The sequence below is a fragment of the Nicotiana tomentosiformis genome, chromosome 11 (genome assembly GCF_000390325.3).
Source record: "Nicotiana tomentosiformis chromosome 11, ASM39032v3, whole genome shotgun sequence".
NCBI classification, from domain to species: domain Eukaryota; kingdom Viridiplantae; phylum Streptophyta; class Magnoliopsida; order Solanales; family Solanaceae; genus Nicotiana; species Nicotiana tomentosiformis.
In genome coordinates, this window is record NC_090822.1 from 102,943,374 (window position 1) to 102,963,529 (window position 20,156).

At 39.1% G+C, this 20,156-nt stretch overlaps 1 protein-coding gene across 2 annotated transcripts; it reads right to left on the bottom strand.

Annotated features, from left to right (window-relative positions):
• Positions 1-1,908: 1,908 nt before the first annotated feature.
• LOC104117115 (protein BUD31 homolog 1-like) lies at positions 1,909-5,552 on the bottom strand. Of its 2 annotated transcripts, none has more exons than XM_009628106.4 (4): positions 5,346-5,552; positions 2,558-2,658; positions 2,294-2,481; positions 1,909-2,208 (listed from the first exon to the last, which is right to left on the bottom strand). In XM_009628106.4, the coding sequence occupies exons 2-4, from the start codon at positions 2,649-2,651 to the stop codon at positions 2,053-2,055; spliced, it is 438 nt and encodes a 145-aa protein (XP_009626401.1). In that variant the 5' UTR covers positions 2,652-2,658; positions 5,346-5,552; the 3' UTR covers positions 1,909-2,052. The 2 variants fall into 2 exon arrangements, with proteins under 2 accessions (XP_009626401.1, XP_009626400.1); XM_009628105.4 differs by having other exon boundaries at positions 5,258-5,504.
• Positions 5,553-20,156: the final 14,604 nt, after the last annotated feature.

Below are 20,156 nucleotides of genomic sequence, written 5' to 3' on the forward strand. Positions count from 1 at the left end.
GAGGAACTTATTCCACTTAATTCTACAAATATTTTTAAACCTGCATCAAAATCAATGTTGCTTTGCCAATGAACACACACTCACGAGCCACAATTTAACTGCTTTGGGTTCTAATCAGAGTAACATTATGTCATTGTTTGTAATTGGTTTGGTTTGTTGTTTATATAAACAGTAATTTTGTCATAGTTTATATTTACCTCATTCTTAAATGGCTAAATTGCAACGGCGTAAATTTTTTAATTATATGGTATTGTTTTTGGTCTCCTAATAGTGGGTTTCTTTACATTAAGAGCTTGTGCTATTTGTCCATTCGGGGACAAGGACAGCCATTAAATTGGAAATATGCAGAAGTTAAAGATCAACTTCTTTCCCTTTTTCTTACTTATTTAGGATTAGGGGCTCATTCCCTCTCCAAAAAGAATGTGAATGTAAATGTTCCACCCTCTTCTCCCCTGCCGAGTCACCCACCAGCAACGTATTAGAAAGCACGTGCGAGTACGAATACTAAGAAAAATCAAATTTTCATTTTTGATTGAATTCCGATTAGTAAGCCTTTGAGGTCTTGGAAATTGTCATTAACCAATCATGTAATGACGCACCATCCCATATAAGTAAAGGGCGCAAAGATGCAGATTTAAAGTCCCATGTAAATAAGGTTATGTACCCAAAAAGGTTAACCGAAGATTAAAGAGATCTCTCCTGAGTTTTAGTGAAAATAAACCTATACAAAACGTTGTTTTCGCCAATTCAGATGCATCCCACCCAGCTTATAATGTCATCAAGCCTAACACTCAAAACCATAATTGAAAAAAACACCTTATAATAAGGTTCAAGGGCATTTAAGTATCACACAATGGCCCGTTTTTATCAAGTATCCCATATATTAGTCATCTTGGCAGACTGAATTTGTTTCAAAAGATTTGATGTTATAAAAGAAACAAGAAATTATACTCCATTTTTTTTTCACTCTTGCTCTAATTAGTCAAGTGTTGGTCAAGTGAAACATTTGAAGGACAGACACATAAAATGAGGTTTAAACAAATCTTGCTTGACCCTTATATGTCAACTTGCCCCACCAAAGCCCTCAAAAAAATTGGCTGAAAAACTTGGCATCTATCTGCTGCAACCAACCTTCAATGTTCTCTAACTGGAAGGCTAGACCCTTGGTCCATATCGAGCATCATTGCAAAATGAAAAGAGTAAATGATTAGTGCTAAATTATCATGGAAGGATAGCAGATGCCAAGAGAGAGCAGATAACCAAATTAAGTCTCTCCTATTACATACACACACCATAACCAGGATCAATCCATTCTCTCTTATCCCACAACCCGAAAACAGTGATACTAATACAAACGTATGAAAGATGTCCCATATTTTCAGTTAGCTTGAACGTAGTGCTGTATCTTTCACGAAACTGATGCAGGCAATAAGAAATCAATCCCTCTTTTCACCTGCACAACCACGAGTTTGCATCGAGTACTACTCATTCAGCATTAACTACATTTAAGTCTTAATAGAAGATAAAAGAGAAACTTGCAGTCCCATTATCACCAGTAACATCCAAACATTATTGAGGGTGGTTTGCCTATTAGAGTTGGCAAGTGGTCACAAGTCTGTTTTTGGCGAAAACAGAAAAGAAACAAAACTTTCAAAGGTCAGAGATTGAATAATCCATCACTAAATCTCCTTGGTCCTCTCTAACGATGGATCATCAAAAGCAGATTTAGAAAATATTGAGGTACCATGGTCCTCAAGCAAGCCATAGATTAGATTCCACTCAGCAGCCATGAGCTCAAACTTTTGCTGACCACGCAAGTTGCTGTAAGCTTCTTATGGTGCATACCAATCACCTGCCTTGCACTCACTTGGTCCGATAAATAATCAATCTACCAGACACGCGATATCATTTCCAATAAAGCAAGTCATGTATATCAGCTAAAATGCTACAGACAAAGGTTTCTAATGCCTTGAAAAGTCAGAAAGACGACAAAGCCATAGTCTTTCAAGATAGAAAAATCAGACCTCTTCACATACAGTTACAGGAAAACAATTAGTCCCCACTTGCACAGCCTTGACATCCACAATGTACGCACTCTATTACAGCAACTTCCCTAAGGTGCTTGGGAACACGACATGCACAAGTAGTTGCAAAGTTGTGATCCCGAGGCTGTATGCAGTGCAAGCAGCAGAGACGCTCATATCCAGGCTGCAAGTCAAAACACAGAAAACAGGAAAGAGTTAAATATAACAGACAGATTTCTTAAGTTCGAAAGGAAGTTGCTTCTAATCACCTTCTTCCACTTTGCAATCAGGTTGCGATCTGCATAACCTTGTTCCAAACAGAACTCGTACAGCTCTTTAGATATTTCATTTCTTCCATAGTAAAGGTCATAAACATATCTGCTCCTCTGATGTGCAACCTTGAATATGGGCCAGAGTGCTTCACACTTTCTTTTACCGTCATTAGGGTCATTGCCAGCTTTCAAAACCCAGAAAACAGAAGTTAATAGTCTGGAAATTCCCATCAACAAAATAGGACAAAAAAGATTACCCACCTTCTCTCATTTTAGCATCCAGCTCATGTAGGGTAGGCTCAATCAGCTCCCAACCCTCGGGGTATTTTATACGATTTGTCTTGACTCTAGGCATTTTTCAGCTGCAAATAAAAATAAAATAAAATAAGAGACTTATTTCATCTGCAAGACGAGGTGAAGGGAGTAGTAACAGCCCCATACCATATCTGCTTTATTATCAAATCAAGTATGTATTTTATTCACAGAAATAGGTGCTTCATTGATCCAGTCTGCTCTCTGCAGTAAAACGCATCTAGTGCATAGATGAATCTTGCAAGTTGTCATGTGTTAGACATTCCTCACTTAAACCTATTTGTCCGAAACCAGCCACTTTAGGCAGCACCATTTGCTTTCCAAATCCTATTCCTCGACGAATGGACCACTATTCAAGCATACTTTCTCAGAAACCATTCATAACATGCCTTAAATGAGAAATTCACATCCTTCATGCTGATATTGGAATCATATTGGTTTCCCTCAGTAGGATCCACTCTAGTTTGAAACTCTGTTTTAAAAGGCATTTCTGGGGCGAGCCCCGGGGCGAGGCGTACCAAAAACGCCCCGGGGCGATGGTGTGGGGCGAAAGTCTCAAGAGGCGTTCGAGGCGCGTTTTTTTTTAGTAAGGAGTAAGCCCTAGAAACTTTTTCAAATTAAAACAAAATTTGTTGAATTAGTCCTTCATATAATACCCAAATTCTCAAAAGTCAGTTTGGTAATTACTCAAAAGGTTTAAAAAGGAACTCAAAAGTATTAAATTTAAAAGTAAAGACCTTTTTTATTGATTTAAGCCCTAATTCATGGTTTTTCCAATTTTTTATCTTGTCCGCTAGTCTGCTAATATCACTCAAAAGCAACGAATATTTAATTTTTTTTACAAATACAAAGATAACTACATTTTTCTTCGTAGCAGCAAATTCAAAGTGCAGGTTAATCATCCTTTTTGTTCCTCCATATAGAAAACTTTATTCTTTTAGACTCAAATTACTTGTGCTTGTAAGTAACGTATAATAGATTATTTTGATTAGTTTTTTGTGGGGATGGAGCACATATATATATAGTTTTCTTCAATTTTTATGCAATTTTACTTGTTTATAAATATTAACTGTCATTATATTATGTTATAAAATATTAAAAATTAAATACCTATGGGGCTTACACCCCGCTGAGGCATATGTAAAACGCCCCGCCTTACGCCCACGCCTTTTAAAACACTGGTTTGAAAATGAGCACACTAATATTTCCAGCTTTCGGTCCTGTAGATTCTCTAGTTTGAATATCAGCCCTCTAACATTTTCCATCTTTCAGCCCTGTGGATCTCTTCTAAACTGCAGGATCCAACATCATCATTCAGGCAGTTAGCCAACGTGCGATCTAAGTCAATGACCAGACAATACAGATAAGGAATTGAACACCTCCCCCAGTCTACATTTATCGAGCCACTTATCCTATCAAAGCCTACTCCTTTTACCAAAGCTTACCGTTAGTTTAATTACTTCTGAAGACTCCAAACTTAGATTCCTAATCTATTTTCATACAGCCACCATAACAAGTATGTAGAGCTTTTGTACACCATTGTCCATCCAACTACCACAGCCATTTGAGCAGAAGTCTCTTGTTACGAATCCTTAGGTTCTTCACTCCTAATCCTCCATTGGTTTTTGCTTTAGTCAGTGTGGAGCATTTGATAAAATAAGCCTAATTTCTTTCACATCTTAAGCAGTCCAGTTGTTTCTCAACTTCGGTAAGAATTTGAACAGGCGACATTGCATATATAGGAGTCCTCCCTTTCAGTTTTTTCGAACTTACAAAATGTCTTCCAGATTAACAGCTACATGGTTAACAGGAACACAGAAGGAAATATCAACTTACAAACAAGTCTCTTTCTTTTTTATGGTCTCTCCCAAAGTATGCACTTGCGTAAGTTAAAATTCCCAGCCTTAATTTTTGTCTCTTACTACTGTTATCTTATTATTTTGTTGTCGTTACTATTTCTTTTCTCCGGTATTTTCAACATGGCCACTTCACTACTGTTTTTTTTTCTCAAACTTGCTTTGATTTTTCCGAAAACAACTTCTTTATTTAACACAAGGTAGGTTAAGGTCTGCATACACACTACCCTCCCCAGATCCAGCGTGGGTTTACACTGGGTATGTTGTTGTATATTTCTCTTTTACATTCCCAGTTTTTTCACTTTTTACTGTTCGGAGGTTGAGGTCGTTGGCTAGTCAAAGTATCAGTCATTCATCATAAAATCTTTTACTTTAAAAGAGGTCTGTGAATAGAAAAAATTTAAAAGTTACCTTCTCTTTAGCACAAAGAATTCTACAAGATATCAGTGATTGATGGTCTTCACAGAATAGAGGGGGCTGTTTAAATGCAAAATGTTGCTATAAGAGCTAATAAAAGAGCAGACTCATGCACCAGAAAGGGAAAGTCCAACGTTTCTATTGTAGGCACAGAAGTCCAATGTTGCTACTAAAACTATCCTCATTCCTTTCTAAGTACAAACTCACAACAATAAAATCTGAACCACAGAGCAAAGTCGCCACCACCAATTTTACACCACAAAAAATAATAAATATCATACATAATTAAGAGCATCCAAAAAGGGGGAAAACCTTCAGAAATATTGTCCTAAAATCAATATAATAAACAATATGAATATATTAGTTAATGACTTACCTAAAAAATCAGAAATAGATGGAGTGGAATCTGGAAAGGGCGAATTGACAGTCTACAACTGGTGTTTGATGTTGAATACAGAAATTACCTTTGCTGAAGCCCAGAACTGGTGTTTGATTTTGAAGCTCCGAAAATGGAGTTCCACAGGCGAAAATGGCGAAGGGGCTAGGGGATGGGTTCTGATAGCGGACAAAGGGGGCAATGGGCCAATGAAGATTAGGGAAAAAAACCTTCTACTTTTACATAAATCGCATAAAAAATATGCGATGTATGTTAGTTAAAATTAACCCGCCCCGTCTACTTTTCCATTATGCTATGTGCTTAAGCCGTTTTGTCTCATTTAAAATTCTAACGGCCTCCGTCTAAGTCTCATCTTTACCTGTGTTGCGCATGTACCCCATCTCGATAAATATAAATTTTATTAAGCAAATACATAAATATGATATCAAAAATTGTATTTTAGTTACTATAAAATAAAAGTTTAAAAAATCATAAGTTACTGAAATAATGATTGTGTTCTTAATACTACCCAGAATATGATAAAAAATGTAGGATTCAAGCATATGAATATCAGATTTAGAATTCATTTTTTATCAATTATCACGAATGTACTGTTTAATCTGTGTGTAGTTGACATTTAATTTGAATTGAAACTTTTTACAAATAAATTCGATTTAATTCAAGAAATATATTTAATTGTGGAAAAATTATATTCTTTTGTCTATATTCAGTCCTCGTTTAAATTAAAACTTTTTAAATGTAACTCTGATTTGATTCAAAATAATATATTTAATTGTCTATATTGTGTAAAAAATAATTTGAGGAAAATTTTACATAGATACTTTGCTTGCTTATTGTAACGACCTGGCCGGTCGTTTTGAGTATTACAACCCCGTTTTCTCATTTACTGTTCAATTTATACTTTACAGTTGCTTTATGACTTACCAGGTTAATTGGTTCAGGTCCGGTGAGGTTTTGGAATGAATTGGAACACTTAGTTCCAAGGTTTAAAGCTTAAGTTAAAATAGTGACCGGATGTCGACTTATGTATAAACGACCCCGGAATGGAGTTTTGATGATTCCAATAGCTCCGTATGGTGATTTTGGATTTAGGAGCGTGTCCAGAAAATTATTTGGAGGTCCGTAGTGGAATTAGGCTTGAAATTGGGGTATGATTCGTGGAAATAGGTGGAGGTGCACCCATCCTAATCCTGGGGCAATCCCTCACCACATGGTGAGTGTCGCCACACTCAAAACAAGCTTTGGGAGGGCGTGGCTACTATGACTGGCTGGTCTGCTGGACTAGCCGCTAGGAACACCCCGTGCAAAAGGCACACTAGATACTGGCGGTGCATAATAAGGCTCCTGGGGTCTAGAATGAGCTGGAACATTGCTGGTGACTGGAAGAGCTGAATGAATGAGGAGGCTCACATAACCCCTACCATGGCAAGCTGTTGGAGCACGAGTTCCAGAATAATAACCAGTCTCTCGAGACCTCTTGGTCTCTCTCTTCTCTCTATCCCAGGCAAGCATGCCCTCCAATCTCCTAGAAATACTCATAACCTGGTGATAAGAAATATCCATCTCCAACTGCCTGGCCATACTAATCCGGATACCGAGGTGGAGTCCCTCAATAAACCGTCGAACCCTCTCTCGAACGGCAACTAAGGGCAGTGCATGTCGGGCCAAATCACTGAAGCGAACTGCATACTCTAACACAGTCATAGCACCCTGGCGCAGTTGCTCAAACTCCGCGCGCCATGAGTCCCTGAGGCTCTGAGGGACATACTCTCTCAAAAACATGTCTGAGAACTGAGTTCATGTAAGTGAAACTGCCTCATCCGGACTACTCAGCTCATAGGCACTCCACCACTGATAGGCTGCTCCTCTAAGCTGGAATATAGTAAAAGAAACCCCGCTCGTCTCCGCTACGCCCATAGTACGGAGAATACGATGACACTCCTCCAGAAAACCCTGAGCATCATCTGTATCCAATTCGCTGAAGGTAGGTGGGTGGTACTTCTTGTACCTCTCAAGTCTGAGCTGCTCCACCTCAAAAGTTGTTGCCCTAACCTCGGGCTGAGCTGGAGCTACCGGCTGCATTGGTACAATCGCATGACAAGGAATCACAGTAGTGAAATTTTCCTAATAGTTCCATAGCCTTCCGAAGATAAGTACAGACGTCTCCGTACCGATCTGCGAGACTCTAATAAACTAGCTTGTGACTCAAGACACATATGAACCTAGAGCTCTGATACCAACTTGTCACGACCCAATTTCCCCTTTCGTGCGATGTCGTGACGGCACCTAGTCTCTACAACTAGGTAAGCCAAACATTTTTTTGGAATAATGAAATAAAAATATAAATTTAACCAACTATTCAAAAATACACAACAATCCCAAAACCCGAAAATATCGTGAATCACAAACTACAGGAGGAAAAGTCTAGTGTCTCTATACATCAGAGTCTATCAAAAGAAAATATAGAAGATAATGGGCATGATGAAGAGTTGAAAGGGGACTTCGAGGTCTGCGAACGCGGCAGATATACCTTGAAGTCTCCAAAGCTGTCCCGGCTCACTGATAGTGCGGCTGATAAGGAGCACCTGGATCTGCACACGAAAAACATGTGCAGAAGAGTAGCATGAGTATACCACAATCGGTACCCGGAATACCGTTTTGTAGTCCCAAAGTAAATATGCAGTACAAGGGGATCTCCCTGAATATCGTTTCGTAGTCCCTAAGAAATATGCAGTATATGGGGATCTCCCGGAATACTGTTCCATAGTCTCAAAGTAAATATGCAGTAAAGGGGGATCTCCCGGATTACCGTTCCGTAGTCCCAAAGTAAATATGCAGCGCAAACAATAGAAATACAACTACATCACGGAATCTTACGATTTAGACTAAGTACCAGTCAAGGAAGAAGCAGGAAATTCACTAAGCATGCTGCACAGAGTTCACATAAGCAGTTAAGACACGTAGACATGTTGTATTAGACTAAACATGATAGCTACACATATTAGAATAACTCAATTAAGAATGAAAATAGATTGATACTCATTAAAATGGTATAACTCAAAATAAAAGGAAAATAGGTTGCTGCTCAGTAAGAAAATCTAGATTTTTCCACAACTAGCCCGTATACGTACTCGTCACCTCATGTACACGGTGCTCAAATATCACAATAGTTCCAAATCTTAAGGGAATTTCCCCTACACAAAGTTAGGCAAGCCACTTACCTCGAACCAAGCTCAATCAATCGGTCACAATGCCTTTCCCACGAATATCCGACTCCGAATGGCCCAAATCTAGCCAAAAGCAATTACACATCATAAATACTACCATAATAGACTCATCTAATTAATGAAATCAATACTTTAACAAAATTCTGAAATTCGTCCTAAAACGTCGACCCAGGCCCACGTCTCGAAATAGGGTAAAAATCACAAAATCCGAAAGCTCATTCACTCACGAGTCTAACCATATCAAATTTACAAAATCCGACACCACTTAGTCCTTCAAATCCACAAATCAAACTTTCCAAATTCCTAGCCTCGAACTCCCAATTTTCACCTTAAATACACACTAACTAGGTGGGAAAAAATTGGGGAAGCAAGATTATTGATCAAAAATAAGCACAAGGGACTTACCTCAAGAAATCCCTAAAAAATGCTCTCAAGAAATCGCCAAACCCGAGCTCAAAATGTTGAAAATGAGCAAAAATTGCAAACCTTTGCATTTAAGTGTTCTGTCCAGACATCTCGCACCTGCGAACTCTCTGTCGCATCTGCGATGGAAATGCATCGCACCTGTGGCTCCCCTTCGCACCTCTGCCTAGCTGCCCACATCTGCGACTCTCGCAGGTGCGGGAAAATCTTCGCACCTGCAGTTCCTGCCCAACTCCTTCTTGGCCGCATTTGCGGTTCCTCCTTCGCACAAGCGATCCCGCACCTGCGGTCTCCCCTCCGCAGGTGCGAAAATACCAGAAACCAGAAAATCTTCAGCAACTAGCCTAAGTCCAAATTCAATCCGTTAAGAATCCGCAACACACCCGAGACCCCCGGGACTTCAACCAAACATACCAACAAGTCCTAAAATACCATACAAACTTAGTCGAGCCCTCAAACCACATCAAACAATGCTAAAATCACAAATCACCCTCTGATTCAAACTTAATGAACTTAAAGCTATAAACTTCTACAACCGATGCCAAAACATATCAAATCACGTCTGATTGACCTCAAATTTTGCACACAAGTCATAATTAACATTACGGACCTACTCTAACTTACGAAATTGGAATCCGGCCCCGATATCAAAAAGTCCACTACCGGTCAAAATCTCCAAAAATTCGACTTTCGCCATTTCAAGCCTAAATAAGCTACAGACCTCCAAAACATAATCTGGACATGCCCTTAAGTCCAAAATCACCTAACGGAGCTAACGAAACCGACGAAATTCCATTCCGGAGTCGTCTTCATACAGTTCCGACTACGGTCCAAATCCTAAGGCTTAAACCTCCATTTTGGGACTAAGTGTCTCAAAACACTTTAAAAACCAAAACAAAACCTCTCGGCAAGTCACAATAGCAGAAATAGATATAGGAGAAGTAGTAAATAGGGGATCGGGGCTATTACGCTCAAAACGATCGGCTGGGTCGTTACCAGAAGCAGAGCCGCATCTACGTAAGATGGAGCGCAGAAGCGGACGGGGCCTGGAGCGTGAGGATCGCCGAAGCGGAAGATATCCGTAGGAGCGGGCGCAGGTGCGGCCCCTTGCTCGTAGATGCGGACTAGCCTCCTTAAGTCATTTCCGCACCTGCGAGGGTAATTTCGTAGGTGCGACGTCGCATGTGCGACCGGTGGTCCGCATATGCGGTAATGCCTGGGCAGAACCCTTTTAAGCGAGGCTTCGAGATTTTTGGCCATTTTCTTCATTTTTGAGCTCGGGTTGGCGATTTCTTGAGAGCATTTTTGAGGTATTTCGTGAGGTACGTTCCTTGTACTTATTTTTGATCAATAATCTTGCTTCCCTAATTATTTTTCCACCTAGATATTGTGTATTTAAGGTGGAATTTAGGAGTTTGAGGCTAGGGATTTGAAGAGTTTGATTTTGGGTTTTGAGTAGTCATTTGAGGTCGGATTTTGATAAATTTGGTATGGTTGGACTCGTGAGTGAATGGGCTTTCGTATTTTATGATTTTTGCCTGATTCTGAGACGTGGGCCCGAGTCGACTTTTTAGGACGGATTTCGGAATTTTTGTTAAAGTCTTGATTTCATTAATTAGATTAGTTTATTATAGTTGTATTTATGATATGTAATTGTTTTTGGTTAGATTTGGGCCATTCGGAGTCTGATAATCGAGGAAAAGACATTGTTACCGATTGATTGAGCTTGGTTCGAGGTAAGTATCTTACCTAACTTTGTGTGGGGGAACTACCCCTTAGGATTTGAGTCTTCTATGCTAATTGTAGTCCGTGTACGCGAGGTGACGAGTACGTGCTCGGACTTATTTGTGAAAAGTTGGCCTTTTAGGGTTCTTAGGTCCTTTTATTCACTGATTATGCAATTGTTATGTTATGAATACGTCTCTTAATTACTGGTTTCAACTCTACCTATTTTATTAGAGTTAATTGCTTCATAATCCACTCTTGTTGTTTATATTAATTCATCTGTGCCTTAACTGAAATTGTTATCTCTTCTATTGTCATGTTATCTTTCCCCTAACTGCTTATCTTTATTTGAAGTTATAATTATCTCATCTGTAATTGTTCATCTTTAATTGAGACTTTGATTATCTTTCTGCTACTTATCCTTAATTGAATTTGTTGTGTCTCTTTCGTAATTGCCCGACCTTAAAAGAAGTTTAGATATCCTATATCTTAGTTGACTTGTCTTTATTTGGAATCATTCGACTTGTGTTAGCTCCCTTGTTGTTGAATTGTACATTGCGGGTCGTTGTTACATATTACTTCCTTTCTTATTGAGTTGTTCTTATTATGACTAGCATTCTTTATTGTTTTCACTCCTTGTGAATTTAGTACCTCTGTTCCCTTGAGTTCTGGAATTTCTGAGTTGATTTATTTGTCCTACCCTTGTATTAGTGTTATTGTTGTAGTTGCATATTTACTTTGGGACTACGAGGAGGTACCTGGGAGATCCCCCTGTCTTGCATATTTACTTTTGGGACTACGAGGCGGTACCTCAGGAGATCCTCTGTTGAGAATTTACTTTTGGGACTACGAGACAGTATCTCAGGAGTGCCCTTTGTTGACATCTCTTTGTTATGGGGTTGTACGAGGTTTCTGCCGTGCTATTGTTACTATTGATATTTGCACATGCGGCGTGACACGGCGGGATATATATATATGGGCATTTATGTTACTATTGCACACGTGGCGAGACAAGGTGGGAATATTATTATGCACGTGTGGCGAGACAAGGCGGGCATTTACTTTACTATTGCACACGTGGCGAGATAAGATGGGCTATGTCAGGGATTGATTTGTGATGATTTGTGATGGCCTGGGGGCATTCTTGTTGTTGATATTTGTATAGTGGTACACTTACCTGTGTGAGCTTTATCTTGTGAAAGTTGTGAGAAAATATTCTATGTGTTGTCCGTTCTTTTCCTTATGCTCACTAGCTGGTATGAACTATGTTAGGACACTTGCACAAGCATACACGTAGTTAAGTACTCTTATCGAATAAGAGGTTTTCTTGATATTGTTGAGTATAAATGCACACCCTTGCTTACTTGCCTTCTACGTGAGAATTGCTATATTTGGCACGTGAGTCGTCAGTGCAGTTATGAGGTGTAATGAGGGCACATGATGCCAAGTGTTAGGGTTCAGGTATTGAGACCCGTGAGTTGTGATTTGTCCGAGGTTCGGTACCTCGTGGAGTTTGTTGACTAAAACCTGATGTGAAATCGATTGTTGTTATTGAGTTATTATTTGTTCTTGTTGTATCTGTGATTTCGGATTTAGGTTGTGTTTACGTTCACCTTTCTGTGTCATTATTATGGTATTCCGCTGATACTTGTTATTGTCCTTTACTATTGCAGTTACACTATTGTTAGTCATATCGCATAGTCTTTATGTAGATATTATACTCTGTTAGTTCTATACTTTTACTTTGTTCTGGTCATTTAGTCTAGTAGGTGTCTTGACTGTTCCTCGTCACTACTCTACTAAGGTTAGTCTTGATACTTGCTGGGTACCACCGTGGTATAGTCATACTACACTGCTGCACATTTGTGTGCAGATCCAGGTATTTCAAAATCAATTGATCATTAGCTAGATGTGCGGATTGTTGCTGTGGAGACTCAAGGTAAACCTGCTGCTGCGTTCGCAGGCTCCGGAGTCACCTTCTGATATTCATACTGTTACTTTATTTCAAACAGTTGTATTTAGAAAAATTGTAGCAAACTCTATAGAGTTTATGACTTGTAGTACCGATTTTGGGAATTGTAAATTTTATAGAGATTTCTATTTCAAAAGTTGTTAGATGTTATTTATTATTGTTGTTATTCAGTAAATGTTAGGCTTACCTAGTCCCTAAGACTAGGTGCCATCACGATACCCAACGGAGGGGAAATTGGGTCGTGACAGGTGGAATAGTGATGTGATGGCTTGGAAACAACTCTTGGCACATTCGAGGACGAACGTATATTTAAGTGGGGGAGAATGTAATGATCCGGCCGGTCGTTTTGAGTATTACAATCCCGTTTTCCCATTTACTTCTCAATTTATGCTTTACAATTATTTTATGACTTACCGGGTTAATTGGTTTAGGTCCGGTGAGGTTTTGGAATGAATTGAAACACTTAGTTTCAAGATTTAAAGCTTAAGTTAAAATAGTGACCGGATGTCGACTTATGTATAAACGACACCCAGGAACGGAGTTTTGATAATTCCAATAGCTCCGTATGATGATTTTGGACTTAGGAGTATATCCGAAAAATTATTTGGAGGTCCGTAGTGGAATTAGGCTTGAAATGGCAAACGTTGAATTTTTGGGAAGTTTAATCGGGGGGTTGACTTTTTGATATCGGGGTCGAAATCCGATTCTGAAAACTTTAATAGGTTTGTTATGTCATTTATGACTTGTGTGCAAAATTTGAGGTTAATCGGACTTGATTTGATAGGTTCCGGCTTCGTTTGTGGAAACTTGAAATTTCAAAGTTCATTAGGCTTGAATTGGGGTATGATTCGTGGTTTTAGTGTTGTTTAAGTTGATTTGAGGGTACGACTAAATTTGTATGATGTTTTAGGACTTTTTGGTATGTTTGGTTAAGGTTCTGGGGGGCCTCGGGTGAGTTTCAGATGGTTAACGGATCAAATTCATCAAATTCAGACTTAAAACCACTGCTGGGATTTTTGCTTCTAGTATTTTCGCACCTGCGGAGGTTTGATCGCAGGTGCGAAGCCGCATGTGCGCACCAGCCATCGCAGAAGCGAGATTTTCACAGAAGCGGCTCCAGTGGAGGCTTGGCAAAACCGCAGAAGCGGTTGAATTCTCGCACTTGCGAGACCGCAGAAGCGGCTAAGTGAGTCGCAGGTGCGGAACCCCTGGACAGTATACATTTTGAAAGGGTTCCGAGTTTTGCCATTTTTGGACTTTCAAGCACGGTTTTTAGGGCGATTTTCAGAGAGAATTCAAGGAAAACCTGAGGTAAGTCATTTCTAATCCATAATATTGAATTATCATCGAATAATCCGACTAGATTATATGTTTTTGAGGTGTAAATCGGGGATTTGAACTTAGGGATTTGATGATATGGAGATCGAGTTAATGTCGGATTTTGGTAAAATTGGTATGGTTAGACTCGTGGTTGAATGAGCTTTCGGATTTTGTAACTTTTATCGGGTTCCAAGACGTGGGCCCTACGGGCGAGTTTTGAGCTAAATTTCTGATTTTGTTTGAAAATTAGTATTTTCTTACGGAATTAATTTCAATAAATTTTATTGACTGAATCGAATTAATTGTGGCTAGATTCGAGGCGTGTGGAGGCCAATTCACGAGGCAAAGGCATAGCAGAGTAAAGAATTACACGATTTGAGGTAAGTAACACTACTAAACTTGGTTCTGAGGGTATGAATCCCCGAAATTTGGTATGATATAAATTGTTTGGAGGTGACACACACGATAGGTGGCGAGCATGTAGACGAGCACCATAAGAATTGTGTCTTGAATAAATCTTTTGCAGTTGTAAAATTAGTGAATCATGTTATTATCTGAACATGTTCCACGCGTTAGAGAAATTGAGCTGAGACTCTTATTAAATATCATATTTAGGCTACGTTCCAATATTTTTGGGACCCATGGGGTCGTGTTGCTGTTGAGTTAATTATTTCAAAAATATACATCCCACACTCAGTTATATTCATCCATTGTGAGGATATTTATGGGATCGAGCTGCGCGCCGCAGCAGGCCTGTCACGACCCCAAATTCCCCCTGTAGGATATCGTGATGGCACCTAATCTCTAAGACTAGATAAGCCTATTAATGCAGAATAATAATAAATATCTGAAATAATTAAACTACAATTCAAACAATTTCAACTCCCAAAACCCGGTAGAAATAAGTCACAAGCTTCTAAGAATTTATCCTCGATGTCTCTATATAACAGAGTCTAAAGAAAATAAGGAAGCAACATAACAAGAATATAAGGGGACTCTGGAGTCTCGGATATTGGCAGATATACCTCGAAGTCTCCTCGTACAGCTAGTTTACTGATGCGTGGTCTGATAAGATGTACCTGGATTTGCAGAAAAAGATGTGCAAAAGCGTAGTATGAGTACACCACAACGGTACCCAGTAAGTGCCAAGCCTAACCTCGGTAGAGTAGTGACGAGGTCGGGTCAGGCCCTATGGAGAATAAATAATGGTATGGTAAAATGTTTAAACAATATTATAAGATAAAATGACAATGGAAATAAATCAAGTAGTATGTCACATTTAATTATATCAAATAATGGCAAATAAATACCTCGTGAAAATAAAACAGAATTCTTTTAAACTTTAAGAAAATCACACAATAATCAAAGGCAATTGCGGCCATAAACTAATTCATAATATCTCATTTCCTTATCTCACCGCGGGAGCCTTTACAATTTATTTGAAAGAAAATATTTTTCCCGAAATAGCATCCCGCGTTTTAGCCATCCTTATCACACCGCATGACTTCTAGTAGTTCCCCCTACTAACCACGTGTATCAAGCCACCCTTATCTCACCGCATGCGTTTCAATACCCAGACCTTATACCACCGCATGCGTATCAATATCACAATATATCACAATTTGTACCTCAAGTGCTCAAATAATTTAACTTGCCAAAATAATTCAACAACAATATTTTTTCATAATAAAGAGCTCACGGCTCATGCCAAAATAAATCATCAATAATATTTTTTCACAATAAAGAGCTCACGGCTCATGTCAAAATAATTCAACAATAATATTTTTTCACAATAAAAAGCTCACTGCTCCATCACAATGAGTACGAAAATCTTACAAAAATATTCATGAGTAAATAATTCAGGAAAATAATATTTCAAAATCTTTAATACGTTGCTTTAATATCAAGTTTAAAAATGTTAAATACTTCACATTAATAATATTTAATTTAAAGAAAATCAACCTACAAATAATGCACAGAATAAAAGAAACCAAGTTCCAACTAAACAAATAAAATAATTAGCATGAAAAGTTCAAACAAATTTAAAAATATAAACATTAAATCAATAATGAAGAATATAACAAAATGAAATAATTTAATTAATGCACAACAGTGATCTACACAATTTAAAACATAATCTTTCACATTTAGCCCGTGTACACACTCGTCACCTCATGTACACGACTTTTCACACATTACAATTATCAATCCTGGGGGAATTTCCCCCACACAAGGTTAGACAAGTCACTTACCTCGACTTGCTCCAATTTAACCAAGTATTATGCTTTTTTATCGATTTTCCGACTCCGATCGACTCGTATCTAGTCATAATTAATTCGATACAGTCAACAAAAATTATAGTAATCAATTTCATAAGAAAATATTATATTTTTCAATAAAATCCGAAATTAGCTCAAAATTTGCCTGTGGGGCCCACATCTCGGAATCCGCGAAACTTACAAAATCCGACAACCCATTCAATTACGAGTTCACCCATACCAATTTTATCAAATTCCGATAACAACTCGACCTCCAAATCTTAAATTTTCATTTTTGGAAGATTTTGCAAAAATCTTGGTTTTACTTCCATAAATTCACGGATTCATGATGTAAATGAGTATGGAATCGTGAAATATAAACAATATAGGATAAGGAACACTTACCCCAATGTTTTCTCGTGAAAATCGCCCAAAAATCGCCCAAAAACCGTGCTCCAAAAATCCAAAACGAAATGAAGGAAATGACCATTTTTGGTCCTTAAGTTTCTGCTCATCCGTCACTAAAAGTCTATTTTCCGTCACTAAAAGTCCACCAGAAACTGCTCTACCAGCCTTCCTTCAATCGATCATAACTTTATGTACAAATATCCAAATGATGAATGGTTTAACTTTCTAAGAACTAGAAGCAAACGACTACAACTTTTATGTTTTGCAAATTTTCTGATTCCTTATGAATTGCGAGATACAAGCTTCCAAAGTCGGCTCCACGCATCAGAATTTCTGGCGAAACTGCTCTACCGGCCTTCATTTAATCCATCATAACTTTCTGTACAAATGTATAAATAATTAATGATTTAACTTTCTGGAAACTAGAATCAAACGACTACAACTTTTATGTTTTGAGCATTTTCTGATTCCTTATGAATTGCAAGATATAAGCTTCCAAAGTTGGCTCCATGCACCAGAAATTTCTCGCGAATTTCTACAAATTTCTAGCGAAATTTCTGCAAATTTCCAGCAAACCTCTTTGTCCGAAATCCATTCCGTTTACCTTCAGAAATCCACCCGAGACCCTCGGGACCTTAACCAATTATTCCAACATGTCCCAAAATATAATACGAACTTAGTCGAGGCTTCAAACCACATCAAACAACATCAAAACGACGAATCACACCTCAAATCAAAATCTATGAACTTTGAACTTTCAAATTCTATATCTTGTGCCGAAATACATCCAATCAATTCGGAATGACTTCAAATTTTACACACAAGTCATAAATGACATAACAGACCTATTCCAATTTCCAAAATCGGATTCCGGCCTCGATATCAAAAAGTTAACTCCCCGGTCAAACTTTCCAAAAATTCAACTTTTGGCATTTCAAGCCTAATTCCACTACGGACTTCCAAATAAAATTCTGATCATGCTCCTAAGTCCAAAATCACCATACGGAGCTGTTGGAATCATCAAAATTCTATTCCGGTGTCGTTTGCACATAATTTCACATCCGATCACTATTTGAACTTAAACTTTTAATTTTTCATCAAAATTCCATATCTCGGGCTAGGGACCTCAGAATTTGATTCCAGGCATACACCTAAGTCCCAAATCACGATACGGACCTACCGGAACTGTCAAAACACTGATCCGAGTCCGTTTGCTCAAAATATTGACCAAAGTCAACTTAGTTGAGTTTTAAAGCTCTAATTCACATTTTAATTCATTTTTCACCTGAAGACTTTCCGAAAAATTTTACGGACTACGCACACAAGTCAAAGAATGATAAATAGTGCTTTTCGAGGTCTTAGAATACAAAATTAATTATTAAATTTAAAGATGACATTTTGGGTCATCACATTCTCCACCTCTAAAACAAACGTTCGTCCTCAAACAGAGTTAGAAAAAGTACCTAAGCTGGTGAATAAGTGTGGGTAACAGCTGCGCATATCATGCTCGGTCTCCCAAGTCGCCTCCTCGACCGGATGACCCCTCCATTGAACCTTCACGGAAGCAATGTTCTTTGACCTCAGCTTTCGAACATGCCTATCCAAAATAGCCATTGGATCCTCTACATAAGATAGATCCTTGTCCAACTGAACCGAACTGAAGTCTAACACATGAGACGGATCGCCGTGATATTTCCGAAGCATGGAAACATGGAATACCGGATGAACCGCAGAGAGACTAGGTGGTAGTGCAAGTTTGTAAGCCACATCTCCAACTCTCTCAAGAATCTCAAAAGGCCCAATATACCTAGGGCTCAAATTGCCCTTCTTCCCGAACCTCATCACACCCTTCATAGGCGAAACCCGGAGCAATACTCGCTCACCAATCATGAATGCAACATCACGAATCTTTCAATTCGCATAACTCTTCTGTCTAGATTGGGCTGTACGAAGTCAATCCTGAATCAACTTAACCTTTTCCAAGGCATCCTGAACCAAGTCTATACCCAATAGCCTAGCCTCGCCCGGTTCGAACCAACCCACTGGGGACCGGCACCGCCTACCATACAAGGCCTCATACGGAGCCATCTGAATGCTTGACTAGAAACTGTTGTTGTAAGCAAACTACGCAAGTGTTAAGAACTGATCCCAAGCACCCCTAAAATCTATCACACACGCACGAAGTATATCCTCCAGTATCTGAATAGTGCGTTCGGACTGCCCGTCCGTCTGAGGGTGAAATGTTGTACTCAACTCTACCCGAGTACCCAACTCACGTTGTACTGCCCTCCAGAACCGTGATGTAAACTGCGTACCCCAGTCAGAGATGATAGATACCGGTACGCCATGAAATCTGACAATCTCGCGAATATAGATTCGAGCCAACTACTCAGAAGAGCAGGTAGTCATCATAGGATTGCAATGAGCTGACTTGGTCAATCTATCCACAATCACCCAAGCTTCATTGAACTTCCTCTGAGTCCATGGGAGCCCAACAACGAAATCCATAGTGATCCTCTCCCATTTCCATTCTATAATCTCTAACTTCGGAAGCAATCCACTCGGTCGTTGATGCTCATATTTCACTTGTTGACAATTTAGACATCGAGCTACATACTCCACTATGTCTTTCTTTATATTCCTTCACCAATAATGTTGCCTCAAGTCCTGCTACATCTTCGCAGTACCCGGATGTATGGAGTACCGCGAACTGTGAGCCTCCCGGAGAATCAATTCATGAAAACCATCTACATTAGGCACACATTGCCTGCCCTACATCCGTAATACACCGTCATCTCCAATTGTGACTTCTTTGGCATCACCGTGCTGAACTGTATCATTAAGGACAAGCAAATAGGGGTCATCATACTGACGCTCCCTGATACGATCATAAAGAGAAGACTGAGAAACCACACAAGCCAAAACTCGACTAAGCTCGGAAACATCCAATCTGACAAACTGGTTGGCCAAGGCCTGAATATCCAAGGCCAAAGGCCTCTCTACTACCGGTAAATATGCTAAGCTGCCCAAACTCTCCGCCTTACGACTCAAGGCATCGGCCACTATATTGGCCTTCCCAGGATGATAGAGAATGGTGATATCATAATCCTTAAGCAACTCCAACCATCTCCGCTGCCGCAAATTAAGATCCTTCTGTTTAAACAGATGTTGTAGACTTCGATGATCGGTGTAGACCTTACAATGGACACCGTACAAATAATGCTGCCAAATTCTTCAAGGCACGAACAATAGCTGCTAACTCAAGGCCGTGGACCAAAATTTTTTTCTCATGTACCTTTAACTATCTGGACGCGTAGGCAATCACCCTACCGTCTTGCATCAACATCGCGCCGAGACCAATACGCGACGCGTCACAATACACAGTATAAGACCTTGAAAATATAAGTAATACCAACGTTTGTGTGGGAGTCAAAGTGATCTTGAGCTTCTGAAAGCTCAACTCACACTCGTCTGACTCTATAAATGGGGCACCCTCTTGGATCAATTTGGTCTTGATAGTTGTTCATAATCAATTACAGAATCGT

What these genes read in the sequence shown, in the direction of transcription:
- LOC104117115 (XM_009628106.4), bottom strand. Translation starts at nt 2,651, where the DNA reads ATGCCTAGAGTCAAGACAAATCGTATAAAATACCCCGAGGGTTGGGAG. An exon ending in GGATGCTAAAATGAGAGAAG is followed by an intron (nt 2,482 to 2,557) that starts GTGGGTAATCTT and finishes GGGTTTTGAAAG; the next exon opens with CTGGCAATGACCCTAATGAC. An exon ending in TGATTGCAAAGTGGAAGAAG is followed by an intron (nt 2,209 to 2,293) that starts GTGATTAGAAGC and finishes TTTGACTTGCAG; the next exon opens with CCTGGATATGAGCGTCTCTG.